Here is a 14,522-nt window from a genome sequence, read left to right on the forward strand (position 1 = left end):
TAAGCGTGGTTCTCATATATGCCGCAAAGCACCGGCAACAGCACCGCAGGCTATGGCGGTGAAATGTGAGCCTACACGCCGGGTACCGCCGAGTACCACCGGTAGTTGCCGGCAGTTAACACAAGAGTTTAGCGTTGTTCAAATTTCGCAAAGAGCCGCAAGCAAAACCTTCCTGAAATGCACTGTACAGGTAAAGGTCACCATTATCAAAATGGCGTGGCGAGCGAACATTTTATGTGAAGCTGCGATTATGTTTAGCAATGCAGCTTTAGATGTGAACAGAAGCTGCCGATCCTAACGTCGCAAGCGTTTTGCTGCGCAAGTTACCGCCGGAGTCTCGCAATCGATATGGAAACCAGACTTTAGCAGCTATGAAGATGAGTTGAACATATCATCAACAAAATTTCAGCGCAATATAGTGTAACCGTGACATTACTGATTACTCTATGCAATGTAATGATTATGCCAGCAATTATCAAATAAGAGTCTGTAGAGAGTTTTCTGTTCAACAGAACAGAAAACATTAGAGAAACACAAGGAATAAGGCATTGGCTATTTACGCTGGCAAAATTATTATTTGCAAAGACACCACACACCCCTGATGGCTGTGTAGTAATAGAAGAAACTGATGTATTTGTGATTGGTTAAAAGTGTTGATCCCTGATTAACATAATCATGACACCAATTTGTTCATTTTCACAGTAAACCGATTTTTTTTGAAAGTTGCTTTGAACTAGTGACAACGATGACCAACAAGTATTTATATATGAAAAAGGCTGTTACTTGCTGTAAAAGATATGTGATGAACACTGGTGTAAATTGGAACTGCTTGCATAAAATTTCAGGATATGTTAGATTAAATATTTTAAAGACCTAAGTTTTACTTGCAGTTTGATACAATTCATCAGCCTGAGTTCAAGTTGTAGTTGGACGAATTTAGATTATAAGTTGATGGATCTTTTTTTTAAGAAAACACAAGTGTAAATAGCTGTACAAACATTAGTGCAATGATAAACTATGGTTTACCCATATCTACTATATATATATATATATATATATATATATATATATATATATATATATAGTGTTAATACAATCATGTTCTAATAAGGGTAATGACAACATCCAATAGATGTTTTGATCTTTACTTGACCTAGGTTGATACTTGTAAAACATAACTAGTTATTCAGTAGTCTCGATCTGTGTAGTCGCAGCAGATGTTTATGCCATATGTCAGCTAAGAAATTTGCCCATTTTAAGAGCCTAAGAGTAATGACTATACATGTGTCCGACCTCATTTCTCCTAATGGCAGTGTCCAGCCTTTTACTGTACGCATCTATCTTCTTGCTGAGCTGTTCTCGCTTGTTAATGTGAAGATCCATCTCAGCTTCCATGTTGGCAATTGTCTGTTTCCGCACAACAACGGATGTAATGTACCGCTCAAGCTTGTCCCACTTGCTTTTCGCCACCTGAGTTAGAGTAATCGAGTAAAACGTAGTGTCCATTAGCACAGAGGACAAGACAACATAATATGTGTATATATAATAAACATGCCATACACAAAAAAATACTCTTCCAATTTAAGTGGCAGATTATTTTATATTACTTTAGGTTTAGCTGTAATCAGTAGAAAAAGTCACTAGTAAGTTGAGATTATAACAACAGGCTGTGAGAAACTTTGATATAAGAGGTGACATGAGATAACATGAGGTGCCATGAGATAACATGAGGTGACATGAGATAACATGAGGTGCCGTGAGATAACATGAGGTGACATGAGATAACATGAGATAACATGTGCTAGACGTATCAACAAAAGGCAAATAGTAAATCGCCGTCTGAGCAACAAGCAGTTATCTACTCTGCAATTGCTCATTTAACATTGTCTAGTTTTATCTCAGCTATAAGTTACGACCCAGTTAGTGCTATGGCCCAGCTATAAGTTGTTCTTCAGTAACTAACATTCGCTACCAGAATACTGTCCAGAAATGAAAATCATTCTGAAGCAAATTTGGCAGATTGATTGGGACAAAGAGGTTAAAAAAAACGATGCAAACAGTTACCTTGGGAGAGAAGAGAAGAGCTGCTGACTTGTGCCTAGAAGCAGAAGATGATGAAGTCTTGCCAGATGAATTTTCATGGGAGAGGTTTGCCCTATTTTTGGCCATCACCCTGGAAGAGGCGGACGAGTCTCTTTGTCTTTTCCTCAACTGACTGACCTCTTCGTGCTTGCGCTGGCAACACAATACGCTGACTTATGCAAACGCTAGGATAAAATAAAAATGATTTATATGTCAAGGATACATGAAATGTCGATGGCTATCCCAAGCCACCTACTTTTTACGACAGAATTAATTAAAACATCAGTAGACTGTTATATTCGTCCTGTAATTAATGAAGGCACTCTTTGAAAACTTAGAGACCAACATTTGAGTGTTGTTAAAGACCAACCTTGAGTATGGCATCTTTCTGTCTGTTTTGCAACTCCAACATGCGCACCTGATTGTCTCGTTGCCGCTTCTCTTTTTTCAGCTGTAGCAGCTCCTTATTCTTTCGTTGGTCACTAATCTTATTCTTCTCTGATTCCGTCTTCATTTGTGCCATCAGTCGCACCTGCAATAGCATCACCATAGTTGTCAATATCTCCAAAATCAAGATCATGTGGTGGTGCAATAGTCAACACAACACATTACGAAGATCCCAAAAAACTCATACGCCAAACAATTATTTCCCATTCAAACTTTTCCCTGACTAACACAGATATAAATATAGTAGTGATGTCTCTCTGTGTAGGATTAAGTAAGACATAAATAAATATAGTGGTGATATCTCTTTGTGTAGGATTAACTAGCACATATAAATATAGTGGTGATATCTCTGTGTAGGATTAACTAGCACATATAAATATAGTGGTGATATCTCTGTGTAGGATTGACTAACACATATAAATATAGTGGTGATATCTCTCTGTGTAAGATTAACTAGCACAAATAAATATAGTGGTGATATCTCTGTGTAGGATTAACTAATACATATAAATATAGTGGTGATATCTCTCTGTGTAGGATTAACTAATACATATAAATATAGTGGTGATATCTCTCTGTGTAGGATGAACTAATACATATAAATATAGTGGTGATATCTCTGTGTAGGATTAACTAGCACATATAAATATAGTGGTGATATCTCTCTGTGTAGGATTAACTAACACATATAAATATAGTGGTGATATCTCTGTGTAGGATTAACTAGCACATATAAATATAGTGGTGATGTCTCTCTGTGTAGGATTAACTAGCACATATAAATATAGTGGTGATATCTCTCTGTGTAGGATTAACTAACACATATAAATATAGTGGTGATATCTCTGTGTAGGATTAACTAACACATATAAATATAGTAGTGATATCTGTGTGTAGGATTAACTAACACAGATATAAATATAGTGGTGATATCTCTATGTGTAGGATTTACTAGCACATATATAAATACAGTGGTGATGTCTCTCTGTGTAGGATTAACTAACACATATAAATATAGTGGTGATATCTCTCTGTGTAGGATTAACTAACACATATAAATATAGTGGTGATATCTCTGTGTAGGATTAACTAACACATATAAATATAGTAGTGATATCTGTGTGTAGGATTAACTAACACAGATATAAATATAGTGGTGATATCTCTGTGTGTAGGATTTACTAGCACATATATAAATATAGTGGTGATGTCTCTCTGTGTAGGATTAACTAACACATATAAATATAGTGGTGATATCTCTGTGTAGGATTAACTAGCACATAAAAATATAGTGGTGATATCTCTCTGTGTAGGATTAACTAACACATATAAATATAGTGGTGATATCTCTGTGTAGGATTAACTAGCACATATAAATATAGTGGTGATATCTCTCTGTGTAGGATTAACTAACACATATAAATATAGTAGTGATATCTGTGTGTAGGATTAACTAACACATATAAATATAGTGGTGATATCTTTGTGTGTAGGGTTAACTAACACAGATATAAATATAGTGGTGATATCTCTGTGTGTAGGATTTACTAGCACATATATAAATATAGTGGTGATATCTCTCTGTGTAGGATTAACTAACACATATAAATATAGTGGTGATATCTCTGTGTAGGATTAACTAGCACATAAAAATATAGTGGTGATATCTCTGTGTAGGATTAACTAGCACATATAAATATAGTGGTGATATCTCTCTGTGTAGGATTAACTAACACATATAAATATAGTGGTGATATCTCTGTGTAGGATTAACTAACACATATAAATATAGTGGTGATATCTCTGTGTAGGATTAACTAGCACATATAAATATAGTGGTGATATCTCTCTGTGTAGGATTAACTAACACATATAAATATAGTAGTGATATCTGTGTGTAGGATTAACTAACACAGATATAAATATAGTGGTGATATCTCTGTGTGTAGGATTTACTAGCACATATATAAATATAGTGGTGATGTCTCTCTGTGTAGGATTAACTAACACATATAAATATAGTGGCGATATCTCTGTGTAGGATTAACTAGCACATAAAAATATAGTGGTGATATCTCTGTGTAGGATTAACTAGCACATATAAATATAGTGGTGATATCTCTGTGTAGGATTAACTAGCACATATAAATATAGTGGTGATATCTCTCTGTGTAGGATTAACTAACACATATAAATATAGTGGTGATATCTGTGTGTAGGATTAACTAACACAGATATAAATATAGTGGTGATATCTCTGTGTGTAGGATTAACTAACACATATAAATATAGTGGTGATATCTCTTTGTGTAGGATTACCTAACACAGGTATAAATATAGCGGTGATTTCTCTCTTTGTAGGATTAACTAACACAGCTTTTGTATCGGTCAGCAAGCCTACCTTTATCTTCTTCATCTCATTCAGTTCAGTACTAAGGTCCCTGATGCGCCGGTCGTAGACAACTTGGTTCTTCATCATTTTGGCGTGCTCCTTTTTGGCAGTATTTACCTTATTGAGCTCCTGTTGCATGGTATCCAGCCGTTTCTCAAACTCCATTTTAACTTTGCGCACCTGCTCCTCCGACTGCTGCTTCTCGCTGCCTGAAAACAGAACTCACATAACAGTTTATTTCATTTGTATTTGCTATCCTGGTAACTGCTGTCCGGTTACGAATTAGCTGGTTGCAAAGCTAGCTACACGTTAAGATTATCAAACTCATACCAATTACTATCTAAATGACAGATTATTACACCGAAGCCATAGCACTGTATGGACTGAACTTTATAACTTGTTAAGAGCTAGCTGATTAACTGTTAACAGCTGATCTAACATATACTAGCTATAACAGCTGATCTAACATATACTAGCTATAACAGGAGGTTACCTAAGCTGCTTAGGACCTGGTTTCGTTCTCGTTCAACAGCCATTATTTGGTCCTGCAAGTTGCGCATTTTATCCTCGTAATGCTGACGAATTGTTTGCAGTTGTCGCTGGCTCCTTTCGAGTTCTTCAATCATTCTTTGTTTAAGTGAAATCTCTCCTGACAGCTCTGCCAGGTCTTCTTGAAGATGGTCAGACTCTACAAGAATTAGAAATGATAAAAACCAGCTGATTATATCAAGTCCTGATGAGCATATGAAGGTTTTAGCAATGCTTTCGACCGGTATTCATATGGGTAGAATAGCACCAGTGTATATACGTATATGGGTAGAATAGTTACCAGTGTATATACGTATATGGGTAGAATAGTACCGGTATCTATACGTATATGGGTAGAATTGTACCGGTATCTATATGGGTGCTATTCTACCTAGTATAGATACTGGGTAGAATAGTATCTATATGGGTAATCTTGGCCTTGACCTTTAAACGGTTGCATCAACCAAGGGTGATCAACTGATCAAGGCGGCAAAAGAAATTAACTGAAAGCAGCTGTCATATATGTTATAGCAGTTGTTATATATGTTATAGCAGTTGTTATATATGTTATAGCAGTTGTTATATATGTTATAGCAGCTGTTATATATGTTATAGTAGCTGTTATATATGATATAGCAGCTGTTATATATGTCAAAATATGATGCTAGTAAGCGATCAATGAAAGTAATCTAGACTTGCACACTACGCTTACTGCTTCTAGCGAGCTGCTCTTCCTTGTGCTAGTCTAGCAAAACATTATCGAATTACTTGTTACATGATATACCTTACCCGCCTTAGCTTATTATGGCATAGACTTATTATGGCAATAACTCACTTAACAAGTTGTATACCATTACTGTTAACAAACTGTAGATTTCACCTTAGTTGGTGGTCTTTAATACTTCTTAAAAACTCAGATTTTGCCCCCAAGTGAACAACAGTCTAGAGACACCTCATTTAATACTCTAACATAGAATTCAATTCTTTTTTAAAAATTACAGATAAATAATTTATAGATAGGCTAACTTTCAATATTATTTGCGTTCAACAAAGTTTACATAAGTTGGTAAAGCACAATGTTCAAATACTATTTGACGAAGAAAAATGTAACTAGCAGTTGTGACAGAGCTAAAACATAAGTTAATCATGTAAAATGTATCAAATAGTTTGTAGCTCTGAAAGTTTCAAGTTAATTACAAAAGATACACGAACGTTACGTTTTTTGCGGCGTTAAGAAGAAAGGCAACAAATGACAGCCACTGACTTACATTTAAAAAATGTGTCAAAATGTGTAAGAGTTGAGGCTGTTGTGGCTAGACACACAAAATAACACGTCACATTGACAAAGAAATGGACGAGTGCGAATTAGCCTTTACCAGGCGAAGGCCATGACATTCTTGTTAGATTTTTTATTATCATTAGTTGTTATTATTAGCGTTTTTAAGGAAATTTTGTTGTGTAAATTTTACTGTTGGTTTTGAGAGAGAATAAATTGATTGGTTAAAAAAGGTCAGACTTTACAGAATCCAGCTAGTTTTTTTCTGCCTTAACAAAACAACAACTTAAAAGCATTCTATATAAAACATGTAATATAATTATTAGGTTAACAAAACTGTGTTTTGCCAAATAAACAACGACATTGATTCAAATTGTCTTTGTAATTTATTCAAATATCCATTCGCATCTTACTGACACTTAACAATGATTGAACAATGCGTGCAGAGTTATTGAAATTAATAATAAATGCCTGTTCGATAAATCAATAAAGGTCAGTATTACCTGAGGTATTGAAGAAACGGAATTGTTATCCTTTTCAGTAGGAAGTGTTTGCACAGAACTATCACCACTAGTGCCACAGCTATACCGTTCTAGATCTCTGCAGGCAGAAAAAGTAGGTCAAGGCCGGTCATACGGAGCAAGTTAAGGCCTGTCATACAGAGTAAGTTAAGGCCTGTCATACAGGGTAAGTTAAGGCTTGTCATACAGAGTAAGTTAAAGCCTGTCATACGGAGTAAGTTAAGGCCTGCCATACGGAGCAAGTTAAGGGCTGTCATACAGAGTAAGTTAAAGCCTGTCATACAGAGTAAGTTAGAGCCTGTCATACAGAGTAAGTTAAGGCCGGTCATACAGAGTGAGTTAAGGCCTGTCATACAGAGTGAGTTACGGCCTGTCATACAGAGTGAGTTAAGGCCTGTCATACAGAGAGCTAAAAGCTACTAAAACTGATAGTAGCTATTTACTATAAATACTATTTACTGTGTATGTGAACTTGTAGCTGTCATAGATAGATTTGCTGGAGCTCACCCTATAAAATTTTACTTGCATTCACAAACATGAATTAATGCAATGTCCGTAGTCATGTATTTTAATAATCATTTTATTGCACTAGTGCTTTAAAAAAATTTCGAAAAAGATTAAATGTCCAGTAAACTGATGCAAATAGAAACAATCACATTAACCTTAACACAAGAGAAGATCTTAACACAAGAGAAGGTACCACAGCTTATAACTACAGGTAGATCTTAACACAAGAGAAGGTGAATCACAGCTTATAACTACAGGTAGATTTTAACACAAGAGAAGGTAACACAGCTTATAACTACAGGTAGATCTTAACACAAGAGAAGGTACCACAGCTTATAACTACAGGTAGACCTTAACACAAGAGAAGGTAACACAGCTTATAACTACAACCATCTGCAAGACATTTCACATTCTCTTTGATAATCCTTAACACTATGGTAGTAAACGTAGAGTGTTTAGAATATTTGGCCGGCTTACATTCTTGTTGCGACTGTATAGTTATCCCGCAATCCTGCAAAACCTGGTCTAAAAGCTGATCCCGTAACCTGGAATCCATCTGCATTTTATCGTAGCGAGCAGTCAACTCCTTGAATTGAGATTCTTTCTGAGTACAAGCAAAGCCCTGAGTGAGAGCGAGTGAGAGAAGGTGCTCCAACAGATACTTGCTTTCATCAACAGAGGAGACATCCAAAGCTTTTGTCAAACTAGTCTCATCCTAACAAGTAAGGTAGTATGTGTAATGAGCACATTTTGTAATATGGTTCAGAGACATCATTACAAGCAATATAACAACCAGTTCTTCGAGTTGCGTTGTGATTGCAAAAGCAATGACCAAATTTGATGCTCAAACCAAAGAGCTATCGCAATATGTAAATGTAACTTGTTTTGTCGTAATATAAACTGATAAAAACTAATGAAAAAGGACTCAAGAAAAAAACAGCAGGGGTTCATTCTATAAGAATATATAACATGTTAACTGTTTCTTGAATCTATGAGAAGAATTTGAGCCATAATAAAATTATTGATATAGGAATAAAAGTGTCATTTCTTCTAGTGAATAACGACAGGTTAAAAGATTATCTTGGCTTATAATAATATTTTATATGAGAGACAAGATAGATATGAAAGGGCATGCAAGTCGTACGATGAGGTTTAGAGGTTGTTAGAGGGGTAGCGTTTTAAACATAACATGAACTGCTTCTAGTGAATTATTGAGAAAATGTTTCCAGTCGATAGGAGATGAACTCATTGTGGATGTCAAATAAAGGTGAAAGATTATAGATTCTGAATTAACAAAATCAAATGTTGCTGCATGACTGTAGAAGATAACTTTACTGATTTACATGCGCTTACGTAAATTCGAGTATAGCCATCTATGGGAACGGGCCGATAAATGGGAATTGTTAGCTAAGCCCGCTGTAACATTAAAAAGGATAAATAAAGCAATGAATAATTACTAAACATACAACACACTGATGAAATATATTAGGTAAATGCTTAGACAGGAAGCAATGCGAGATTACTAAATGCTTAGACAGGAAGCAATGTGAGATTAGTAAATGCTTAGACAGGAAGCAATGCGAGGTTAGTAAATGCTTAGACAGAAAGCAATGCGAGATTAGTAAATGCTTAGACAGGAAGCAATGCAAGGTTAGTAAATGCTTAGACAGGAAGCAATGCGAGGTTAGTAAATGCTTAGACAGGAAGCAATGCGAGGTTAGTAAATGCTTAGACAGGAAGCAATGCGAGGTTAGTAAATGCTTAGACAAGAAGTAATGCGAGGTTAGTAAATGCTTAGACAGGAAGCAATGCGAGGTTAGTAAATGCTTAGACAGGAAGCAATGCGAGGTTAGTAAATGCTTAGACAGGAAACAATGCAAAGTTAGTAAATGCTAGCAGTAGCCATTACAAGCCTAAGCAGACGCATAGCAAAAGCAAATGAACAAACCTTCGCCTCCTCTTCCATCTGCATGATATTGTTTTGGCACTCAGACACGTTACTCTGAATGTATGTCATATTGGTGCTCATCGTCTCCAGCTGATCTTCTAGGTCCATGGCGACAGTCGTCTGCAAATGAATAGGAGTTACACAACGACTACCTTAAGCGTGGTTCTCATATATGCCGCAAAGCACCGGCAACAGCACCGCAGGCTATGGCGGTGAAATGTGAGCCTACACGCCGGGTACCGCCGAGTACCACCGGTAGTTGCCGGCAGTTAACACAAGAGTTTAGCGCTGTTCAAATTTCGCAAATAGCCGCAAGCAAAACCTTCCTGAAATGCACTGTACAGGTAAAGGTCACCATTATCAAAATGGCGTGGCGAGCGAACATTTTATGTGAAGCTGCGATTATGTTTAGCAATGCAGCTTTAGATGTGAACAGAAGCTGCCGATCCTAACGTCGCAAGCGTTTTGCTGCGCAAGTTACCGCCGGAGTCTCGCAATCGATATGGAAACCAGACTTTAGCAGCTATGAAGATGAGTTGAACATATCATCAACAAAATTTCAGCGCAATATATTGTAACCGTGACATTACTGATTACTCTATGCAATGTAATGATTATGCCAGCAATTATCAAATAAGAGTCTGTAGAGAGTTTTCTGTTCAACAGAACAGAAAACATTAGAGAAACACAAGGAATAAGGCATTGGCTATTTACGCTGGCAAAATTATTATTTGCAAAGACACCACACACCCCTGATGGCTGTGTAGTAATAGAAGAAACTGATGTATTTGTGATTGGTTAAAAGTGTTGATCCCTGATTAACATAATCATGACACCAATTTGTTCATTTTCACAGTAAACCGATTTTTTTTAAAAGTTGCTTTGAACTAGTGACAACGATGACCAACAAGTCATATATGAAAAAGGCTGTTACTTGCTGTAAAAGATATGTGATGAACACTGGTGTAAATTGGAACTGCTTGCATAAAATTTCAGGATATGTTAGATTAAATATTTTAAAGACCTAAGTTTTACTTGCAGTTTGATACAATTCATCAGCCTGAGTTCAAGTTGTAGTTGGACGAATTTAGATTATAAGTTGATGGATCTTTTTTTTAAGAAAACACAAGTGTAAATAGCTGTACAAACATTAGTGCAATGACAAACCATGGTTTACCCATATCTACTATATATATATATATATATATATATATATATATATATAGTGTTAATACAATCATGTTCCAATAAGGGTAATGACAACATCCAATAGATGTTTTGATCTTTACTTGACCTAGGTTGATACTTGTAAAACATAACTAGTTATTCAGTAGTCTCGATCTGTGTAGTCGCAGCAGATGTTTATGCCATATGTCAGCCAAGAAATTTGCCCATTTTAAGAGCCTAACAGTAATGACTATACATGTGTCCGACCTCATTTCTCCTAATGGCAGTGTCCAGCCTTTTACTGTACGCATCTATTTTCTTGCTGAGCTGTTCTCGCTTGTTAATGTGAAGATCCATCTCAGCTTCCATGTTGGCAATTGTCTGTTTCCGCACAACAACGGATGTAATGTACCGCTCAAGCTTGTCCCACTTGCTTTTCGCCACCTGAGTTAGAGTAATCGAGTAAAACGTAGTGTCCATTAGCACAGAGGACAAGACAACATAATATGTGTATATATAAGAAACATGCCATACACAAAAAAAATACTCTTCCAATTTAAGTGGCAGATTATTTTATATTACTTTAGGTTTAGCTGTAATCAGTAGAAAAAGTCACTAGTAAGTTGAGATTATAACAACAGGCTGTGAGAAACTTTGATATAAGAGGTGACATGAGATAACATGAGGTGCCATGAGATAACATGAGGTGACATGAGATAACATGAGGTGCCGTGAGATAACATGAGGTGACATGAGATAACATGAGATAACATGTGCTAGACGTATCAACGAAAGGCAAATAGTAAATCGCCGTCTGAGCAACAAGCAGTTATCTACTCTGCAATTGCTCATTTAACATTGTCTAGTTTTATCTCAGCTATAAGTTACGACCCAGTTAGTGCTATGGCCAAGCTATAAGTTGTTCTTCAGTAACTAACATTCGCTACCAGAATACTGTCCAGAAATGAAAATCATTCTGAAGCAAATTTGGCAGATTGATTGGGACAAAGAGGTTAAAAAAGACGATGCAAACAGTTACCTTGGGAGAGAAGAGAAGAGCTGCTGACTTGTGCCTAGAAGCAGAAGATGATGAAGTCTTGCCAGATGAATTTTCATGGGAGAGGTTTGCCCTATTTTTGGCCATCACCCTGGAAGAGGCGGACGAGTCTCTTTGTCTTTTCCTCAACTGACTGACCTCTTCGTGCTTGCGCTGGCAACACAATACGCTGACTTATGCAAAGGCTAGGATAAAATAAAAATGATTTATATGTCAAGGATACATGAAATGTCGATGGCTATCCCAAGCCACCTACTTTTTACGACAGAATTAATTAAAACATCAGTAGACTGTTATATTCGTCCTGTAATTAATGAAGGCACTCTTTGAAAACTTAGAGACCAACATTTGAGTGTTGTTAAAGACCAACCTTGAGTATGGCATCTTTCTGTCTGTTTTGCAACTCCAACATGCGCACCTGATTGTCTCGTCGCCGCTTCTCTTTTTTCAGCTGTAGCAGCTCCTTATTCTTTCGTTGGTCACTAATCTTATTCTTCTCTGATTCCGTCTTCATTTGTGCCATCAGTCGCACCTGCAATAGCATCACCATAGTTGTCGATATCTCCAAAATCAAGATCATGTGGTGGTGCAATAGTCAACACAACACATTACGAAGATCCCAAAAAACTCATACGCCAAACAATTATTTCCCATTCAAACTTTTCCCTGACTAACACAGATATAAATATAGTAGTGATGTCTCTCTGTGTAGGATTAAGTAAGACATAAAAAAATATAGTGGTGATATCTCTTTGTGTAGGATTAACTAGCACATATAAATATAGTGGTGATATCTCTGTGTAGGATTAACTAGCACATATAAATATAGTGGTGATATCTCTGTGTAGGATTGACTAACACATATAAATATAGTGGTGATATCTCTCTGTGTAAGATTAACTAGCACAAATAAATATAGTGGTGATATCTCTCTGTGTAGGATTAACTAATACATATAAATATAGTGGTGATATCTCTGTGTAGGATTAACTAGCACATATAAATATAGTGGTGATATCTCTCTGTGTAGGATTAACTAACACATATAAATATAGTGGTGATATCTCTCTGTGTAAGATTAACTAACACATATAAATATAGTGGTGATATCTGTGTGTAGGATTAACTAACACAGATATAAATATAGTGGTGATATCTCTCTGTGTAGGATTAACTAACACATATAAATATAGTGGTGATATCTCTTTGTGTAGGATTAACTAACACATATAAATATAGTGGTGATATCTCTGTGTAGGATTAACTAACACAGATATAAATATAGTGGTGATATCTCTGTGTGTAGGATTTACTAGCACATATATAAATTTAGTGGTGATGTCTCTCTGTGTAGGATTAACTAACACATATAAATATAGTGGTGATATCTCTGTGTAGGATTAACTAACACATATAAATATAGTGGTGATATCTCTGTGTAGGATTAACTAACACATATAAATATAGTAGTGATATCTGTGTGTAGGATTAACTAACACATATAAATATAGTGGTGATATCAGTGTGTAGGATTAACTAACACAGATATAAATATAGTGGTGATATCTCTGTGTGTAGGATTAACTAACACATATAAATATAGTGGTGATATCTCTTTGTGTAGGATTAACTAACACAGGTATAAATATAGCGGTGATTTCTCTCTTTGTAGGATTAACTAACACATATAAATATACTGGTGATATCTCTGTGTAGGATTAACTAGCACATATAAATATAGTGGTGATATCTCTCTGTGTAGGATTAACTAGCACATATAAATATAGTGGTGATATCTCTCTGTGTAGGATTAACTAACACATATAAATATAGTGGTGATATCTCTGTGTAGGATTAACTAGCACATATAAATATAGTGGTGATATCTCTCTGTGTAGGATTAACTAACACATATAATTATAGTGGTGATATCTGTGTGTAGGATTAACTAACACAGATATAAATATAGTGGTGATATCTCTGTGTGTAGGATTAACTAACACATATAAATATAGTGGTGATATCTCTCTGTGTAGGATTAACTAACACAGGTATAAATATAGCGGTGATTTCTCTCTTTGTAGGATTAACTAACACAGCTTTTGTATCGGTCAGCAAGCCTACCTTTATCTTCTTCATCTCATTCAGTTCAGTACTAAGGTCCCTGATGCGCCGGTCGTAGACAACTTGGTTCTTCATCATTTTGGCGTGCTCCTTTTTGGCAGTATTTACCTTATTGAGCTCCTGTTGCATGGTATCCAGCCGTTTCTCAAACTCCATTTTAACTTTGCGCACCTGCTCCTCCGACTGCTGCTTCTTGCTGCCTGAAAACAGAACTCACATAACAGTTTATTTCATTTGTATTTGCTATCCTGGTAACTGCTGTCCGGTTACGAATTAGCTGGTTGCAAAGCTAGCTACACGTTAAGATTATCAAACTCATACCAATTACTATCTAAATGACAGATTATTACACCGAAGCCATAGCACTGTATGGACTGAACTTTACAACTTGTTAAGAGCTAGCTGATTAACTGTTAACAGCTGATCTAACATATACTAGCTATAACAGCTGATCTAACATATACTAGCTATAA

At 36.0% G+C, this 14,522-nt stretch overlaps 1 protein-coding gene across 1 annotated transcript; it reads right to left on the minus strand.

Annotated features, from left to right (window-relative positions):
• Positions 1 to 7,228: 7,228 nt before the first annotated feature.
• On the minus strand, positions 7,229 to 11,218 carry LOC137405476 (kinesin-like protein KIF21A). The gene is made up of 4 exons (XM_068091754.1): positions 11,136 to 11,218; positions 9,702 to 9,821; positions 8,231 to 8,468; positions 7,229 to 7,325 (listed from the first exon to the last, which is right to left on the minus strand). Coding segments are annotated over exons 2-4 (348 nt in total). The 5' UTR covers positions 9,810 to 9,821; positions 11,136 to 11,218; the 3' UTR covers positions 7,229 to 7,323.
• Between the last annotated feature and the right edge of the window lie 3,304 nt (positions 11,219 to 14,522).

The sequence above is a fragment of the Watersipora subatra genome, chromosome 9 (assembly GCF_963576615.1).
Source record: "Watersipora subatra chromosome 9, tzWatSuba1.1, whole genome shotgun sequence".
In the NCBI taxonomy this organism is placed as follows: Eukaryota; Metazoa; Bryozoa; class Gymnolaemata; order Cheilostomatida; family Watersiporidae; genus Watersipora; species Watersipora subatra.

Excerpts from the sequence above, each read along its gene's own strand:
- LOC137405476 (XM_068091754.1), bottom strand. The coding sequence starts at position 9,809 with ATGGACCTAGAAGATCAGCTGGAGACGATGAGCACCAATATGACATAC. Across the intron at positions 8,469-9,701 it reads AGATGGAAGAGGAGGCGAAG|GATGAGACTAGTTTGACAAA; the intron begins GTTTGTTCATTT and ends CTTACTTGTTAG.